Below are 19,578 nucleotides of genomic sequence, written 5' to 3'. Positions count from 1 at the left end.
TATGGACCAAATGAAATTAAACACAAACTAAAAGGTCAAAAATGTAAAATTTTCAAATGATAAATACGTATGTGGCATATTTAACTTCTTTAGTTAATGATTCTAAAAATTAGATTTTCAATTATTTGCCCAATAGTTGATAAAATTAAAAAAAAAAAAGTTGAATAAATCAAATCACCTAGTAAATATAAAAGTAAAAATTTAAAAATTTATTAGACAAAATAATTAGACTTTGTAGATTTTTTTGTTTAAAGTTGAACAACTTATTTAACACACGTAGAACCAATTACATTGAGTTGTTAACCTCTTTATTTTTGTGGGTATATATTATTATAATAATTTATTTACCTTTTTCGAAAGTAAATTATTTATTTACTTTTAGCACTGGTTTGTTTCACATATGTTGCAATAAGATTTCAAACATATTTATATATTTGTGTTTATTTCGATTTCACTTTTTAAAACTCAATATATTATTATCGAGATAACGGTAAAGTTTTTTGTACCCTCTTTGTAGGATTTTAATAGGAATACAACCTAATTAATTATTTATTTAATATCAATTAATTATTATTATTAATTTTAATTAATTATTAAAAATAAATATATTATTTAGACGGGGTAAATTTCAACTAATACATTTAACATTGATATTTCATATTATCTTAACTATTTAATACAAATTTTATTATTAATGATTAATACTCTAATTAATTAATATTTATTTAATTATTTTTTATTAATTTAAATAATTTTTAATTAAAAATATTTATTTATTGATATTTTAAGTGATTAAGTTTTTCATCAATATAACAATATATTAAATAATTAAACTTAATTGTGACTACCTTATTATTTAGTTTTAGTTTCTAGAAACAAAATTGGTAAGTCAAACATAATCATTTATTTAACTTCTAGATATTAATTATTCTACCAATCCAAACATATATATTAATTATCTCACATACATTTAAAACCCACACAATTAAATCTTAGACATTTAATATTCATATCACCCCTGAAACAATATTTGCAATCCAAATAGCCTCTTAATATTAAATTTTTAGAAATTTTCAATTATTTTCTCCATCAATTTTCCCTTTTTTTAATTTTTTTTATATATATATTTTTCGTATCAAAATTTACAATTTTTCAACTATTTTCTCAACCATATCCGCTCTCTTCCCACTCAATTTCAAATGCCATTTTTTTTTATTAGAAAACGTACACTTTATATTTAAAAAGTCAAATTTATTTGGCCTTATACATTAATATTCACACATTCTACCATTTATAACTTTACTATTTATTTATTTATTTTATAAAAATTTACTATTAAAACGAGGTTTAAAATATCATTTCATAATTATTTTAAATTTATTAACGAATAATAACATCAACTATCGAGGTAAGTATGAAGATTAGAAGTATAGAATTTTGAAATTGTAACAAAAAAACATAATCTGTAATTCCAACTTTTTGAAGTTTAAAGCTTTACCATTCAAAATTTGAAAATGAAGGATTATATAAAACTAAATCCAAAATCTAGAGGGTAAGATTTTTTTTCCCACTTATTATATATTAGTAATCGTATACCAATTCCTACACAGAATCAAACTTACAAATTGTTTTTTCGATGTGGAGCATTGAAATATAACACGGCAATCGTTTACAACGACCAAAAAACAAATTTTCCTTGATCTTCTTCTTCATTGTGGATTGACCCGAAACCCACGTTAGAAACCCGCGAAATTCACACTTTGACGTGTTTCTTGTTGCTTGCAGTTCAGAAAAAGGGAAAAAAAAAGACCTTCAACGAGAAGAAATTTCGATCTCTCGATTTCTCTGTTTCTGTTTTCTGTGGATTAAAACTCTTCAATTGTGGCTGAATTCGATCAAACGAAGCTGCTGTGGCGTTGGGCAGATTAGGAATGGGATCGGAGCAGTTGATGGCCGGAGGTGGGCCTCGATACGTTCAAATGCAATCGGAACCGCCTACGGCCTCGCCGCCTACGGCTTCGATGTCGTCGTTTTTTTCATTCCATCAGGATGCTCCTGAGCCGACAAGGATTTTCGATGAGTTGCCGAAGGCTACGATTATTTCCGTCTCTCGCCCCGATGCCGGCGATATCAGTCCCATGCTTCTTTCTTACACAATTGAGTGCCAGTACAAGCAGGTTTGAGTTTCTTTTTGAATTTTTGTTGTTTCTAAATTTATCTTCCTCTGGAGATTTCGTTTCTGCAGCTTAATTACTCCACGCTTCAGGTGTTCTATAATTTCAATTTGGTCTAGGATTGTAATATTAGATTTGTGCAATTGCGTTTGTTTGCTCGCGAAGAACATTGAGGGAATCGAATAAGACGATTGTAGAATTACGTGTAATATTATCGATGAGTTACCTCAAGTTTATCATATAGTGTAGTGGTGGGATTGAAGATGCGTATTCTATTGGATTTAGAGCTTTATTTCGATGTCCTGTTGCTAATTCTAGAATTTGATGATTACACTTCCCAATTCTACCAATACACTCCAGCAGAAGTACGAGTAATTTAGTTGTTTGTACTCTCTATGACGTTATAAAATACTTTTCTCGCCAATATTCCTTCTTTTTAGTCTAGTGATTTTTTCTCTCTTTCTTTTGAGATTTTTCATCTTTGCAGCTTTGAGCATTTCCTGGGTTAACTCTATTTTGTTTTCCTGTAATAGTTTAAATGGCGCATGTTGAAGAAAGCTTCCCATGTAATTTATCTGCATTTAGCATTAAAAAAACGGGCATTCATTGAGGAAATTCACGAGAAGCAAGAACAGGTATGTGGGTAAGATGGTCTATATAGTAGTATGGTTGCTTTTTATCTTGCTCACGATTTCCCATACCTTCATTAAGAAAAATTGTGGCACACAAAAAGGAGCCAAATGAAAATTGTTGTTTCCATTAAAAAAAAAAAGTGCCAAATGAAAACAGCAAAGGGCTCCAATCAGCGTAATAAGATCTAAAGGGTAATTACAAAATCCTTACACACCAAGGCTCAAAAGAAGACAGAGAATCAAACAAGCGATCAAATCAGCTCTTTGGATCTCTCAACCCCTACATAAACTCTATTGTGTCTCAACCCCTCTAAAAACTTTATAGTATGGTTGTTATCATTAGTACGGTTGTTATCATTATACGTTTTTGTTCTTGGTCTGATCGTATGAATTATTTGGTGTTTAATGCTCTTATGCTTTTGAAATCTTAGATCAGTTATTGTTAATATAAACGTTTGGGGTTTTGATGTAGTCTTCATTGGAACATTATATTAAAGGTTAAAGAATGGCTTCAAAATCTAGGAATAGGAGACCAAACCGCGGTGCCCCAAGATGAGGATGGACCAGATGATGAGGCCGATCCTCTGCATCATGATGAAAGTTCTAAAAATCGGTATTTTTCAGCTATGCTCAAAGCAGCATTAGAAGAATTTGTTTATGTAGCCTGTTCAATATGTGTAAATGCTATTATTCATATGGTTGTGGTACTTCATTTCAGGGATGTTCCATCCAGTGCAGCCCTGCCAATTATTCGGCCTGCTTTAGGAAGGCAGCACTCTATGTCTGATAGAGCTAAAAATGCAATGCAAGGGTATCTGAATCACTTTTTGAGTAACATGGATATTGTCAACTCACGAGAGGTATAAGTGGTGATACATTATTTTGAAGACATATGATGCATATCTTATTATTGTTCTGAAACCACTGTATTGGATCCTTTTGTATAGGACTTTGATATTGTTTTTAAAGCCCATCTATTTTCTTGTATTTTCTCAATGAAAGCTTGGGTTTTTGTGGAACAAATTGTTTCTCGAGTTTAAAAATGGTGACTATATACTTAAGACTACAACTATATACTTAAGACTACAACATATCGTGGTCAAGGAATTCATGGGATGCTTACCATTGCAGTTGTGGGTAGTCAGTGTAGTCTTAATAAATTTTCTTGCTATTACCTCTCTGAAAACTTGAGAAAACTTATTTAATTTATCTTCTACCTGAGCCAAATGAGTAGTTTTAGATTTCTAATTAGCTTGCTCTTTTCATTAATGAGTAGTATTTTGCTTGTTTCACTTGTTCTTTGCATGATGTGAATGGTGTTTGAAATCTGATCAAGAGGAATGCATGTCTTGCATTAAAGTTTGCTACCTTTTGAATCTTTCAACCTCCACTGCAGTGTTTACACTTAACCATCAATTCTCTTTTTATATTCAAGATGTTCTAATGCTTGTATGTTAACATAGAACACCCTCGATGCTAGGCTTTATTTGTAGGATCCTTATTTTAGTTGTTTGATATTTCCTCTTTTATGTTTTCATGCATTGAGTGTAAAGCATTTTTTTTTTCATTTATGATCTATTTTTATTATTATAATTCCTTTTAAATTCATAAACTGTAGGTTTGCAGGTTTTTGGAGGTCTCTAAGTTATCATTTTCACCAGAATACGGCCCAAAGTTGAAAGAGGATTATGTCATGGTGAAGCATCTACCTAAAATTCCAAAGGAAGATGACTCTAGGAAATGTTGTCTATGCCCATGGTTTAGTTGTTGTAATGACAATTGGCAAAAGGTAAGGGGCTTTTATATTTTTTCCCCTCCCTTAGTTACCTTTATGTCTGGGTTTCCATGGTGTCTTAAGTGACCAAGCAAGTTTGGTTGGATGCAGTTGACTTCTTCTTATTCATCTCCTCCTCCTCCTCTCTGTGTGTATTAAGTCTGTCCTATTATCAGTTATGTTCTGATCTATTTCACTTATCGTGTGTTTATACAAGACTTGTTTATGTATGGATATCTGCGAACATGCAATATATTCTTTTCATGTGAAGACATTGAGTTGTGCTGTTTCTAGAATATGGATGTTCTCTGGTTCCCCTGATAGTTTTCCTTAAGAAATGGGCAATAATCAGTTCGAACACTCTCTGTGGCATGTCCCTCAAATGATGTCATGAAAGTAAAACCTCTTTAAAATTCCCTATATCTGGACTAGGATCCTCCCAGTTCTCCCAGCTTATGCGGAATGATTATATGTTTATTCTGGGAGCCAAATTGTAAAGTTTGACTATATGGTTTTTCCTTGAAGTAGACACTTAAATTTGTAGGTATGCTGGCAGGAAATGAAATTCCTCACCCCCCCCCAGGAACTTGTGTAGGATGTTCTCTTCTTTTTCTCCTTCCATGGAGGTTCAATTTTAAATGCTTGTTTCCTTTTTCAAGTTCTGACTTTCTTTTATAAACATTTAAGGAACTGTAACTAAATCTTCTTGGATTTGTATCATAATTATATCATGAGCTGTGGCTCTTCTGAGTTTTGATTTTTCAATTCACTATGAAAGAAACTACTGGTTATGCATTATGCTTTTCGGGATGATGTTTGTATCATGAGAATCTTCTGGAGTTGGACCAACTTTGCTGCTTTCCTTCCCGCCTTTTGCATCTTAGCTATTAATCTCTTGGATCTCCCCTCCTTGTCTCTTTCCACGTGCAGTAATTTCTTGTTGGCATATGAGCCTTTGTCTTTAACTGGACAATTTTGGCATATTGGTACTGTTGTGGTTTTTTAGAATTTATTTAATGATAAGCTTTAAATATACAAATCTACGTTGTTGATTGGACTTTGTAGGTGTGGGCTGTATTAAAACCCGGGTTTTTGGCCTTGTTGGGAGATCCTTTTGATACCCAACCAATGGATATTATAGTTTTTGATGTGCTACCTACTTCTGATGGCAACGGAGACGGACGAGTATCTTTGGCTAAGGAAATTAAGGAGCCAAATCCGTTAAGACATTCATTTAAGGTAGTGAAATTATGGCATTAAGCCTTGTATATTGTTGGTGATTACAATTTGTTTTTGGTTATAATTGTGGTGCTGGTCATTTGCTGCCTATGTGGTTAGAATTAAGACGGATTTCACTTTTTCAATTATTCATTTAGTCATGGTACACTTTTGTTTGTGGTGGAATTTTGTGCTAATAAGAATTTCTTAGGGAGATTTTAAATCTGTGATTTAAAATGTCAGGTGACATGTGGAAATAGGAATATTAGGATAAGAGCGAAGAATGGATCCAAGGTTAAAGATTGGGTTGCTGCAATTAATGATGCTGGACTGAGGCCTCCTGAGGGCTGGTGTCATCCTCACCGTTTTGGTTCTTATGCTCCACCAAGAGGTTTGACTGAAGATGGTAGTAAGGCTCAGTGGTTCATTGATGGCCTAGCAGCTTTTGAAGCTATTGCGTTTTCCATTGAACGTGCAAAATCAGAGGTATTCTTAATTTTTTTCTCCCCCTCCTTTAATCATTCTCTTCTAACATAAGAGACTGAATTGGTTTTACAATATTATTCTTGTGGACAAGTATTTTTGGCTGATTGAGTCTTTTACAGATTTTCATTTGTGGTTGGTGGCTTTGCCCAGAATTGTATCTGCGGCGTCCTTTTGTTTCAAATGCTTCATCTAGGCTTGATGCTTTACTTGAAGCAAAAGCTAAGGAAGGCGTTCAGGTACCTTTTGGAATTCTTTCATATATATTTTTTAATTTGAATTCATGAATATCATGTTAGTTATAATGTAAACTCATGAATATCTTATTCATAATTCTAATTATTTAATTGTATCGGGATGTTGAGAATTGAAAATAATTACTGAATCATAGCTATCTTTATCCAATGCTGCAGCTGAATTTTAATAGTGAAGACATTTGGGGTGGGGCAGGAATAGGGATTCTCTATTACTACAAGTTTTTAAATTAATCAAATAATCTTGGAATAACTTAAAAACTACACAAACATGGAGTTTAAATTTAATTTCATGCATTTAGCTAATTTTGGTATAATTTAATTTCTTTCGAAGTCTCAATCTAATGATAGTTTTTATATATCAATTACTTTGCAATGTAAACGATTAAAAATAATATGTTTTTCTTATACTTGTTAAATGTTAAATTAATTATATTTATCTGTAGTAGCGTATAGTTAGATAATGAAAAAACTATTGTTTTTCTAAAATGTTTTGGTTATCATTATGCATTAATTGTTTCATAAATGGGTTTATAGTATTAAATTGTAGTATTGTTCTCAAAAGAATATCTACCCCTCAAGTTTTTTTTTTTTTCAGAAAAAGACTCGATTGTTTACTGCAGAGATGGAGAGAAATTTTTGTTATAATAATTCTATGCCTCCAGCATTAGTATTATGAGGCATCAAAAAGTTACCTAATATATTCTAATAGAATAGCAATCCATTGATCTAGACAGTACCAGACATGGAATAGATAAAATTTTGAATTAACTTTTCTATTCTCTCTCCAAATGTTACAAAACTTGCGTACCTTATGCATTATGAATGTATTGCACTCTTTTTCTAATTCCACAGTATTGATCTGATCTCTGACGACAGGAATTTTTGTAATTTGTATACAGATCTACATTCTTCTCTACAAAGAGGTTGCCCTTGCTTTAAAGATTAACAGTGTTTATAGCAAGAGAAAACTTCTTGGCATCCATGAGAATGTAAGAGTATTGCGTTACCCAGACCACTTCTCCAGTGGCGTGTACTTATGGTATGTGTTCAGTGTCTTTTTTTTGAGGACATAGTCTATACGTTTTAGTGTCAAATCGGTCTAGATTTTTCAGCATCTAATACTAGTGAGTGGTTAATATAGGTCCCATCATGAGAAACTTGTCATTGTTGATTATCATATTTGCTTTATCGGAGGACTGGATTTATGCTTTGGTCGTTATGATACACCCCAACATAAAGTTGGTGATTGCCCTCCTTCAGTATGGCCTGGGAAGGACTACTATAATCCAAGGTATGTTCTACTGTTCTCTACTGCTGAACATTTTCCCTGAAGTTTTTTTGGGTCATTGTTATTTGGATGATTCCTCATTATGATCTCTTTTTTTTATCTAAATTAATTGTGAGTCGGTAAAAATTTTAGAGGGTCACCTAGTACACCACTAGATAGTGATGATTATTTAAGAACTTTCATGCTATTCTATTAGAATTCTGTTTTGATTCCACGTGATGATTTTATGTGTAATTGTGCTCATTTTACGTTTGATTGACTCAGGGAATCTGAGCCAAATTCATGGGAAGATACCATGAGAGATGAGTTGGATCGCAAAAAATATCCTCGCATGCCTTGGCATGATGTCCACTGTGCACTTTGGGGACCACCTTGTCGAGACATAGCCAGGCATTTTGTCCAACGCTGGAATTATGCTAAGGTCAGTGCTCGTTGGTACTCTGTCCAAATATTGTTGAATCATGAAGCATTCGTAGAACATACAACAATAGTTTTGAAAGTTTTAACATTTTACTAACAAAAATATATATTTTCCTGCAGAGAAATAAAGCCCCAAATGAGCAGGCAATTCCATTACTTATGCCTCAGCATCATATGGTCATTCCTCATTATTTGTGGAATAGCCGAGAGTTGGAGGTTGAAAAGAAGAGTTTTGAGAATTCAAGAGGAACAACAGTGCAGGATTCATTTTCTCGAGGATCTTCTTTCCACGATATTCCATTGCTTTTGCCTCAAGAGGCTGATGGACAGGATGCCGACAATGAAGGTCTAAAATTGAATGGTCTGGAGCCCATTGTTAATCCCTTTGATCAGCCAAGTAAGGTCAGCAGCGGTCTCCCTTTTTCTCTCAGGAAGATCAAAGTTGAACCCATAGGATCCGATATGCCTATGAAAGGCTTTGTTGATGATCTTGACCATTTGGATTCCCATGGAAAGTTCTCTGGAGATGGGAAAACACATCGTGTCAAAAGTTCAGATTTTGAGTGGTGGGAAATACAAGACAGGGGGCATCATGGTGGCTTCACAGATGAATCTGGACAAGTTGGTCCATGTGCTTCATGTCGCTGCCAGGTGAGTTGCATGAAGAAGATATTGGAAGTTTTATACCTGTGGATAAAAAAGTTGCATGATCGCTTTGGGTTTTGGCTTTCTTTGGCGCTGGTTTTTTTGCAGTTTCAAATGCACTTTAGTACTTTACTTTCTTTTGCTTTTCTGATATTTATAACAGTAGCTAAGCTCATATTGCAATTGGGGTTATCTGAACTCCCGTTTTGTTTGTATAGATATTATTTATATTTAAAAATTTCAACTTACCTGTGTGAATATCAAAACTCATAAGAGAAGCATCCTTAATTGTTAATTTGCTGAACCAACAAATTGTTGAACTACATGGATGTAGAGTAGGAGGACTGGCTCTTTAAAGTCATATTTGCCATATCTAGAAGCTAATTGGTGGTCAGTGATTTGTCAGTTTTTATGGTATTAGATTGTTCTGTTGCTAATTCTTGCTCCTTTCAGGTCATCAGAAGCGTCAGTCAGTGGTCTGCTGGGACAAGCCAAACTGAAGAAAGTATTCACATTGCATATTGCTCTCTTATTGAGAAAGCAGAACATTTTATCTACATCGAGGTATATGTTTTTTTACTTGTGTTATTGCATTGATACTTTTGTTTTTGTTCTTTTTGTTTTTGGTTCTTTTTCCTTTCTTTTTCTATCACCTTCATTTTTTAACTGAACATGTTGATATTGAAACTTGATTTTCTTTTTCCAGAATCAATTTTTTATATCAGGCCTCGCGGGAGATGATTCAATACGGAACCGTGTGTTAGAAGCATTATACCGCCGCATAATGAGAGCCTACCGTGAAAAGAAGATTTTTAGGGTCATTATTGTCATACCACTCTTACCTGGATTTCAGGTTCTAGTTCTTGGAATTTTTTCACTCTTTTTCTTTGCTGGTTTATTATTTGAGTGTATATATATTGATCTTTCTCCATTCTGATCTACGGTTTGACAGGGGGGTCTGGATGACAGTGGTGCAGCATCGGTTAGAGCTATAATGCATTGGCAGTACCGAACTATATGTCGAGGACAAAATTCAATATTGCATAATCTTTATAACGTTCTTGGTTCAAAAGTTCATGATTATATATCATTTTATGGCCTTAGAGCTTATGGTAAACTCTTTGATGTTGGTCCTGTGGCTACAAGCCAGGTATATATGTATATATATATATATATATATATTTATGGGGGATTTTCAAAAATAGAAAAATATGGGAAACTATTTACATAAAATAACAAAATTTGAATCTTTTGTGATAGAGACTGATAGAGGCTGATAGAAGTCTATCAATATTTATTAGTGATAGAAATTGATAGGTCACTGAGTCTATCAGTATTTTTTTTTGCTATTTTTGTAAATAGTTTGACATTTTTTTATCTGCGAAAATTTTCCTATATTATATTTTTCTATATATTTCTTTTATGGCTTTGTTTAGCATGCTTTGTGATTCTGGATAAGCACTTAGAAAATCATTTCAAACAGGCCTATAGTCACATTCATCTCTTTACTACAATCTTAGATATCCGAGTGATAGACATAGAATTGATTGACTTTTAGCTTTTTGTGACATTCTAACATCTATATGTTGTGAATTTAGGTATACGTGCATAGTAAAATTATGATTATCGATGATTGTATTGCTTTGATTGGATCGGCTAATATCAATGACAGAAGTTTACTCGGTAGTAGGGACTCCGAGGTACCACTTCTCTTTTGGAAAACTATGATCCTTTCCAGTTCTTTTTTTTTTTCCCATTAATAAAATGTTTAATAGCGGTTAATTCACCATGTACCTGAAAATTCAACAAATAACAACCATAATTTTTTTTTGCTCTGCATCTTGGTAATGGTGAATAACGTTATAGATCTGACTCTGAGCTTCTTGACTTGATCGAAGCTGTTTATTCTCAGTGGAAATTTTAAAAATCTGAGTTCTCAATACTCTCTCTCGCTGAAAAGCTTTGAATGAGTTCAATAACTAATAAACGTACTCCTCTCAGATTGCTATTGTTATTGAAGATAACGAACTCATCAATTCACATATGGGAGGACAACCATGGAAAGCTGGAAAATTTTGCTGGAGTCTACGTCTCTCTCTTTGGTCTGAACATCTCGGTCTTCGTCCCGGACAGGTTAGTGGGTGGCAAATTAAGCATCTGTCTTAGGACTAGGAAACAATACTTTCACTGTTTGAAGAGTCAGATTTTTATCTGGCGCTGAGTAACATTTTATATGCCACGAGGCTTTAATTTAAATGTTTAACCATTTCTGTCTCAATTAGCTGATTATGATGTGAACTTTTTTTCCAGATCAATCAAATAGTTGATCCAGTTGCCGATTCAACCTACAAGGATATGTGGATGGCAACTGCCAAGGTGAGAGAATAGAAGATCGCCCCTATGATTCTGTTTTAATTATCTCTGGAGTAAAATATATTATTGGTGGTCCTTTGGGATTTATGCTTAGTTTCTATTGGTTCCAAAAGTTTCAAAACTAGTACTGTTTCTATTTGGTCCCTGAGATTTTAAAAATGTCTGAATTTCTGAAGTCTGGTACATAGAAAGAATCAAAATGTGGTATTACAAAAATACCTTGTAGGTCCTAGGTGCAACCTCTTGGGTGAAAAATTTTTGTCTCAATTTTGTAACCATTTAATTTTCGGCTTTTGGTTTTGGATTTTTGAAAATTAGGCCTAGTTTCTCTCAACTTCTTACAATAGTTTTCATCTTTCTTGAGTAAAAAAGTTGAATTCTTAGTCAAATTTCAAAAACAAAAACAAGTTTTTAAAAACTATTTTTTTGTTTTCAAAACTTGGTATAGTTTTTGAGAACATTGGTAGAAAGTGTATAACTAAGTAAGAAATTGAGTGATGGAAGAAGTGTTTGTAGGCTTAATTTTAAAAAACCAAATGTTTGCCAAACGGGACCTTGATAATTTTAAATATTTATTATCTCGTGGAGTTGGCCTTGGTACGTATGTCAGGTGCAATCTTTTCGAAGATTAGTGGGATAGTTCATGAACGTAATGTCTAGTTATACCAAAAATACAAATTGTAAACAATTTATTGAGGGAAGTTATTCCAATTACAACCAAATTGACTGGTAAAGGATGAAATCTTTTAAAAACTATTTTTTTTAGTTTTCAAATTTTGGCTCGGTTTTTGAAATATTGGTAAAAAGTAGATAACACAGTAAGAAATTTAGAGGTAAAAGAGATGTTTATAGACTTAATTTTCAAAAACTAAAAACCAAATGGTTGTCAAACGATGCTTAAGGAATCGCCTGAATTTTAAGATTAATGAAGCAACTTCCTCTCTTAGGAATGATAGCACTTCTCTCTTAGGAATGATAGCACTTTTTACCAAAAGATAGTTAAGGTCTGATAGAATAAATGTTTGCATTCTTCTTCCATGTTGCTACCCCATCCCCAGGACCCCAAAGCACACTGCATGAGATTTCTGTTTTGTTGTATCTTATTAAAGCACTGACAGTAAACTGATGATTTTCAAACAGACAAACACAACAATATACCAAGATGTTTTTTCTTGCATACCGAACGACCTCATAAATTCCAGGTATGATTTATGCTTTCGATACTGAGTTGGTCATAACCCGTTTTTTTATTCGCAATGTAATGGTTTTTACATGCATTAAAATACAGAGCTGGACTGAGACAGAGTGTTGCGATATGGAAAGAGCGACTGGGACACACGACAATAGATTTAGGAATTGCCCCTGAGAAGCTTGAGTTTTATAAGAATGGAGAAATTGAAAGGATTGATCCAATGGAGAGATTAAGTTCAGTGAAGGGGCATCTTGTTTCCTTCCCACTGGAGTTCCTCAGCAAAGAAGATTTAAGACCTGTGTTCAATGAGAGTGAATACTATGCATCTCAAGTTTTTCATTAAATCTTTATATATATAAATATGCCCTGTTTTTTGTTAGGTTAACTTAATTAATTTTATAGTTAAATGTTGCATTATACTATATTTACCATTTTTTTTTTTAAAAAAAAAGAAAAATAAGAGAGAGAAGGTGGGGTGGGTGGAGGCTCATGATATAAGCCTTCAAAAAGGCACCTTAACAAAAGTTAGGATTTTGTAATATTCATTCAATTAATACAATACTCTTGTCCTAATTTGGGCATTTATTGTCGTTTTCATCTCCTTCTCACTTTATGTATTAAACTACCACCTTAATTTATTTTTCTTTCTTTTGATGGATTGTTTGGTTGAGTATTTAAAGATCTAATATTTGAGCCAATTCTAGTATAAATATTTTTCTTTTCTTTCTAAAAGAATTTCTATTTTTTTTAACAATATTAAGGTGGGAGACTCAAATTTTTAACCTCTTAATCAAGAATTCATGTTTTAGGTTAGTTGAGCTTTATGATAGACCGGTTGAATTTTGTTTATGCAAGACAAAAATGTTAAATGTTTCACTTAAAAGTACCAAAAATTAATTCAAATGCCTACGATATTATCACACATAAAAATATGTTGACGATCAGTTGATGGATGGTTTGAATTTCGTTTGAGATTTTCTTGAGTTCACATTGTATTGTTGAGTATTGGAAGATAAGTGTAGGCTGTCTTCTCTTCTGTCATGAATAGAAAAAAAAAAAACTTCCCCCTAATTTTACTAGTCCACAACACGTGGGATGTATAGATTATTTTAGTACATAGAAAAATAAAAATTCAAAAATATTTTAATTAATTTATAAAATAGTTTTTTACATTGTTTTATCCATATAGTTTTAATTACTTGAAAAGGAAAGACATAATACGAATCTAAGAAAATTTTAAAGCTTAAATATATCTACACAAGATAGTGATGGTTTATAACTATAGTTCAAATCATACTTGTACGTGAGATATACCACTTCAACCTGTATAGTTGTAACTTGATAAAGGACATGATTTTGTACAAATATATCTTTATTGTTAGATCATGATTTTTCATATCTATGGTCGACATTATACTCATACAAGAAAAGATATACGATTTTGACTCGGATAGTTGTAATGAAAAAAAATATGATTGTTTGTTCAAACATGTCTCTATATAAAAGAAAACTCCACTTAAATTGTAACCACCTCAACCCGAATAGTCATGATGAAAAACAAAATAGGAATTATGAAAAATTGTAAGCGCAAAATGGGGATGTAAAAATTCTCTTTATAAACACCTTTTATATATAATATAAATGGAAAAGTTGTATTCCTAACATTTGGAAAATGTAAAGTTGTATTCCTAACATTTGGAGAATGTATTTTTTTAAAAAAAAGAAAAAAAAAAAAGAAAAAAAAAGGAAAAGCTCATTGCCTAAAATTTAAATAATTTTATTAATTCAAACTTCGAATTATTAATTAAAATTAAGTTAAAAAGACTTAGGGCATGTTTGGTGAGAAATCTGAAAGCATAAATTCGAAAATAATGGATTCAATGAAAAGAAATTGTAGTTCATGTTTTAATAGATGTGTTTGATAACAAATTCAAAACTGGATTCTAATTTAAACAATTGTCCAAAATATGTTTAATACTAATTTATAAATTATAAAACTAATAATAGTTACTCACTAAATATTAGTTAACGATAAACTATTATGAATTTATTAACAAACATGTTTTATGTTTAGAAAAATTCTATAATTACTATTTTGTAATATTATATAATTTATAATACATATTTTATTTTTAAATATTTTGATCTTTATTTAATATAATTCTGCATCTTAAAATTTAGAATTCAAAAGTCAAAATCTAGATTCGATAAAAACATTAAAAAATTGTGTGTATGTTTTTTTTAATTTACACGATTTGGATCACAAAATTTGAAAACAGTTTTTTATAAATAAAATTCAAATTATCTGACAAACATGTATTTATTGAACTCAATAAATTTGAAAACATAAAACAAAATCTAATTACCAATCAAACTAATGAGTATGTGATATGTTAAGTATTGGGAGATAAGCCTAGTCTAGGGTGTCTTCTCTTCTCTCATGGATTAAACCTTAAGAAAAGTTGACCAAGTCATAGTTTCATAAGTTAGTACACATTTCCATTTTTGAAAATGTTCGACCTTTTATTTTTCATGCCAATATATATATATATATATATAAAACAACTAAAAAATCTTTAAATTAATAAAATGTTAATGTTTATTGGTGATATACCACGATAAATTTCTATCACTGAGTGATAGACCGCAATAGACTTCTATATTTCAGTGACATTTTACCATATCTGTAAATAAGTTGATCCTTTTTTTTTTTTTTTTTGAAAAAAAAAACAATCTAAATTTAAACTCATCATTTTATTAATTAAAATTTAAAACTATTAATTGATATTAAATTGACATATTCACCGTTGAAATGAGTATGCGTTTTGTTACCTTTTCGTTTTTTTTTTTTTTCAAGAAAAGAAAAAAAAATTTATAACCTTTTAAAATTAGAATAAATAAATAAAGTATTAAAAAGAAAAAGAAAAAAATGTGGTCCAACCCAGTATGGGTATTATGAGATTCACTAAATGTGGTCGCTCGGCCCCCGCAGGCCAGCTGGCTCATCGGCAGCCACCAATTTTAGATCTCTCCATTTGACTTTACATTCTATTAAAGCTCACCACAAAACATTAATCACAAATCACACTCAATTATCAATTTAATATTGGTTGGGATTGAATAGAATATTCTACCTTATCTATATTTAAAATTTTTAATACAAATAAATATGAAGTATACCGTCAACATGAACATAATTCAATTGATATAAAATGTGTGTATACTCAATTAAAGTTAAAAATTTTCACTTTCATGTTGAATCATAAAAAAAAAAATAGCAAAGAAGGAGTTGTCTGTTGATGCTCATTCATGAAAAATAAGAACCAGACTTTTATAAATATGTCTTTAAGAATATTCATCTTACAATTATTTTTGTTGAGAGTTGACTCCATTTTTAGGTTTTTAAACCATATCAATAAAACACATCCCATTTGATATTTAGGTTCTTTTAAATTAAATTAGTCTATAATAATAATAATAATAATAATAATAATAATAATAATAATAATAATAAAGCTTGTTTAATTTTTCTATTTTCTAATAATTTTCAACCGAGTTCTATACATAGTAGCATGTTTTAGACAACTATCTTAAGTTTAATTCTTAAAAGTATGATTTGAAGTTTGATAATATTTACCATTAAAAGATGATCAACTAAGATAATATGCAACATTGTATAATATTTTTGCTTTATCTTTTCTTAAAATTACATTAAAAAAAAACAGATTTATTTCATTATATTTCGTACCATTGATGTCACTAAAAACTAAGACTTCAATTGATTATAAGGATTTTAATTTTAGTTTTTTTCTTTTGAAATCCATACACATAATATATTTTTTCCAATTTCATTACTAGTTTAATTTTTTTCTAGGAAAAAGAATTTGAAATATGAATAAAAACATATTAAATTAGTTTTTTTAAAAAATCTTTCATTTGGTTCACATGAGGTTTTCGGAGAAATTTGTTTCGTGAAGTTGAACTTAAGTTGGTGTTGATACTAATTTGATGTGATGTGGTTCGATCTCTAGTACTTGATCCTCTAATTCTCTTTTCTTTGAATGTGTATGTTTGGCTTGAAGAAGCATGATGTTCTTGAAATCGAAGTCTTGGAAGAGTCTACAAGAGCCTAGGAGTCTTCTGAGCTCTCTACAATGTAGAATTATAAAGCTCTCTGGTGGGCTTCGAGGGCTTGGGCTTGGTTGGTCTATGGATCTGGCCCCTTGAGCCCAATTAGTTGAATTTGGATCTCATTTGACATTTGAGTCAAATTAAGCCTATTTTTGGGCTCAAATTAATTTTATTCGATCTGATGATCATGAAGAAAACACGTGGCATCATCGAAATTCGCCAATTTATGTCTTCAACTCCAGGATGCATGTCAACTTCTAATTAGTCCCAAGTTCAGTTATTTGGAATTTTGTCATTAGTTTAGTAAATGACGTGGTAATTTATGATTGATCCAAAATTTCTATTTCAACAAATGACCCTTTTCGAGATTTATGCACGTGGATGAATCTCGAAAAAGATGAAGTTGGAATCAAAATACTATTTGCTCTTGATTTAAACTCCATTTGACGTGTCCGTCAAATTATGAATTTAGTACATAAGTTTAACTAGAATTTGAGATATACTTTGGAATTTGATAAAAATTTTAACTTGAGACTTTACTCTCAATTTTATTTGGATTGAAGATAAGAACTATAACCAAATTTTAATTTGAGTTTTACCATCAATTTGATTTGGATTGAGGATAAAAGTTAAAATTGATTTTATTTGAGATAAAATTTAGAATATACCCAAATTTAATTTTAGGTAAATTTGGATAGCTAAAATATTTTATTTCAAGCTAAATCATGCAAATTTACCCTAAATCTTCTCAAGACAAACCAATTTAAATCTAAAATGATTATTTGGAAAAGATCCTCTTGATTTGATTTGATTTCAAATCTCATTAGGATTTTGAGATGCCGTTCCTATAAATTGGACCAAGAACTTCAATTCTTTTTGCAATCACAGAAGAGGAAGGTAACTCTGCCATCAAGAACTTCGAATTTTTTTAAATCCCATCCCTATTCAGATACTAACTTTACAAAGATACAGGTTGCATTTAGCATTATGAGAGGAACTCTCAAGTATTATGTTACATAGATAAAAGGCCTGCGATGAGTGAGTGCTATATGATGTCTTATTAACACATTGTTTTACCTAGTTAGACCCAAATATAAATTCAATTAGAGTCTTGGTGAGTTCAAGATCAAACTCAAGGATTGCGTTCTATATATGCTTTGGCAAATATTGTTTCAATCTTGACACGAGTTGTTTAATAGATATGCGATAATTTTGATCCTATTCTATTCCTAAAATAAAAATTGATGAATGCAATGGAAATCAAAATCGTAAGTGAAATAGTCTATACAAGAAGTACAAGATTCGAATGAATAAAAGTAGAGTTGAGAAAAATATTCACTATCATTCCTAAGTAAATACATAAATCATGTGTTCAAGCAAACTACTCAAAAATTACAACCTACACTTCTCAATTTATTTAGCCACCATATCCTATCTCTAGGATGTATGTGATGAGTGTTTGATGCAAAAAATGTTTCTTTATTTCATGCAAAAGATGTTTCTTTATTTATAAAGATGCTCTTCTTGTTTTATGAGGTTAAAACTTTTGGCCTTTTCAAACCTAGATTGAATAGTTTATAAAGCATACATAAAACAAGTTGAACGCATGATTAAGCCTTACTTAGTTTATGTTAGCAGCAATGATTCTCAACCCATAAAGAAATTAGTTGCTCATGATAAAAGTTGAGGAGATGGATAAAAGATAAATCTCTTTCAACATTTTACACAATATAAAAGACAACTGTGGAAAAAGAGAGAGGTAGAGAATCAAGCCGTGGTATGCAATTCCTTACTCTCTTCGGCTCTATAGACGATTGCTTCACAAAGAGTGTGTTTAAAGTGAGGTTCCTTTCTTGCTTCTAGAGAGAGATGCGCTAATAAAACTCCAATGCGACTCCTCTACTGTGCCAAGGTTCTCACCTCTTTGAGTTTATCCACTGTGAATTGACCACCATCCTTCAGACCTAGTGGAACATTTTTCACTTCCTCTTCGGTCATTTCATTTTCGGACTCTTCGATGATGGTAATATGGTGACATGAAGTTTCACCTTTCTCCTGCTTTAAGCTTCCATACTAAGGGTTAATGAAGATAACATCATGCTTTTCACCTTCAGGGAACCCCCGCTTGTGTTTAGAGTAATGTAGATTTTTCTTTTCATCCGTGAAAGAACGACACTGTGAACTTCCCCATCACTTCTTACTCACAAGATGATTTCTCACCTAATGGACTTTCGGTATCCTTATGCCTGAGGTGCCTCCAAATTGACGCACGAGATATCTTCTCCTTCTTCCTTATGGCTACATTAGGGATGACACTGTGAGTTTCTCTTTTACCTTATATCTCATTGGAGACACGCTTGTTGAAGTGGTCCTCAACACCCTTGTGCTTAAGGCAATAAAAAACAGACACACAGGATTTTGCTTCAGTTTTCTTCAAACTGCACCTAATCTTTTGAAGGTTGATGGTCGCGTCACTGCTGAAGATTAACAAACAATTCCTTCTTCTTCTTTAGAAGGCAAAGTCAACCTTTGAAAGGCTGAGTGTTGGAAAGAGCCAGGGGTCATATGTGGACTTTTTTTCTCTACTTCCGCCATGCTCAATCTCTTAAAGACCAAAGCACGAGCAACAAGCGGTCTGATGCGGCCGAAGACTAAGGTTCTTTTATCCTTTCCCTCCCTTTCTCCTACATCATCAACTTCCTCTGCAGTTATATGATTGTTGTTGACCATATTTTCCTTCACCCTTTACATTATGCGAACTGGCTCTGATGACTTATATCTAAGTCCCTTTTTTGATACATGTATAACATGCCTCTTCTGTAAAAGCTTCTTCTGGGTTGAAAAAAGCTCGAGTCGGCCATAAATCCTCAAACTCTTAAACTCAGTGTGAGTTGTGAAGTCATAACCTGTTTTCGTTAGCAGTTTGTAAGCTTTAGGATTGAACCCGTCTTTCGTTCGTGTTTTGGGTGGATTTATCTTGGTCAAGTCTCT

General features: G+C 31.8%; 1 protein-coding gene across 1 annotated transcript; it reads left to right on the top strand.

Annotated features, from left to right (window-relative positions):
* The first annotated feature begins 1,606 nt into the window (after positions 1-1,606).
* Positions 1,607-13,053, top strand: PLDP1 (phospholipase D P1). Its single transcript, XM_039018592.2, has 20 exons — positions 1,607-2,177; positions 2,708-2,809; positions 3,304-3,419; positions 3,525-3,666; positions 4,425-4,595; positions 5,646-5,819; positions 6,042-6,284; positions 6,404-6,520; positions 7,438-7,577; positions 7,680-7,829; positions 8,091-8,247; positions 8,367-8,897; positions 9,345-9,455; positions 9,598-9,744; positions 9,844-10,041; positions 10,490-10,591; positions 10,893-11,024; positions 11,202-11,267; positions 12,405-12,466; positions 12,553-13,053. Exons 1-20 carry the CDS (start codon positions 1,932-1,934, stop codon positions 12,797-12,799), a joined length of 3,354 nt encoding a protein of 1,117 aa, XP_038874520.1. The 5' UTR covers positions 1,607-1,931; the 3' UTR covers positions 12,800-13,053.
* Positions 13,054-19,578: the final 6,525 nt, after the last annotated feature.

This window comes from Benincasa hispida, chromosome 12, assembly GCF_027475165.1.
Source record: "Benincasa hispida cultivar pf3 chromosome 12, pf3_genome.v1.1, whole genome shotgun sequence".
NCBI lineage: Eukaryota > Viridiplantae > Streptophyta > Magnoliopsida > Cucurbitales > Cucurbitaceae > Benincasa > Benincasa hispida.
Note: the sequence above shows the minus strand (reverse complement) of the source record. Positions and strands in the feature narration are given on the sequence as shown.

Bases quoted from the DNA above. Each gene is read 5' to 3' on its own strand.
- PLDP1 (XM_039018592.2), top strand. From the start codon at position 1,932: ATGGGATCGGAGCAGTTGATGGCCGGAGGTGGGCCTCGATACGTTCAA. The intron at 3,420-3,524 runs GTATTTTTCAGC...ACTTCATTTCAG, and splicing joins GATGAAAGTTCTAAAAATCG to GGATGTTCCATCCAGTGCAG. The intron at 7,830-8,090 runs GTATGTTCTACT...TGATTGACTCAG, and splicing joins AAGGACTACTATAATCCAAG to GGAATCTGAGCCAAATTCAT.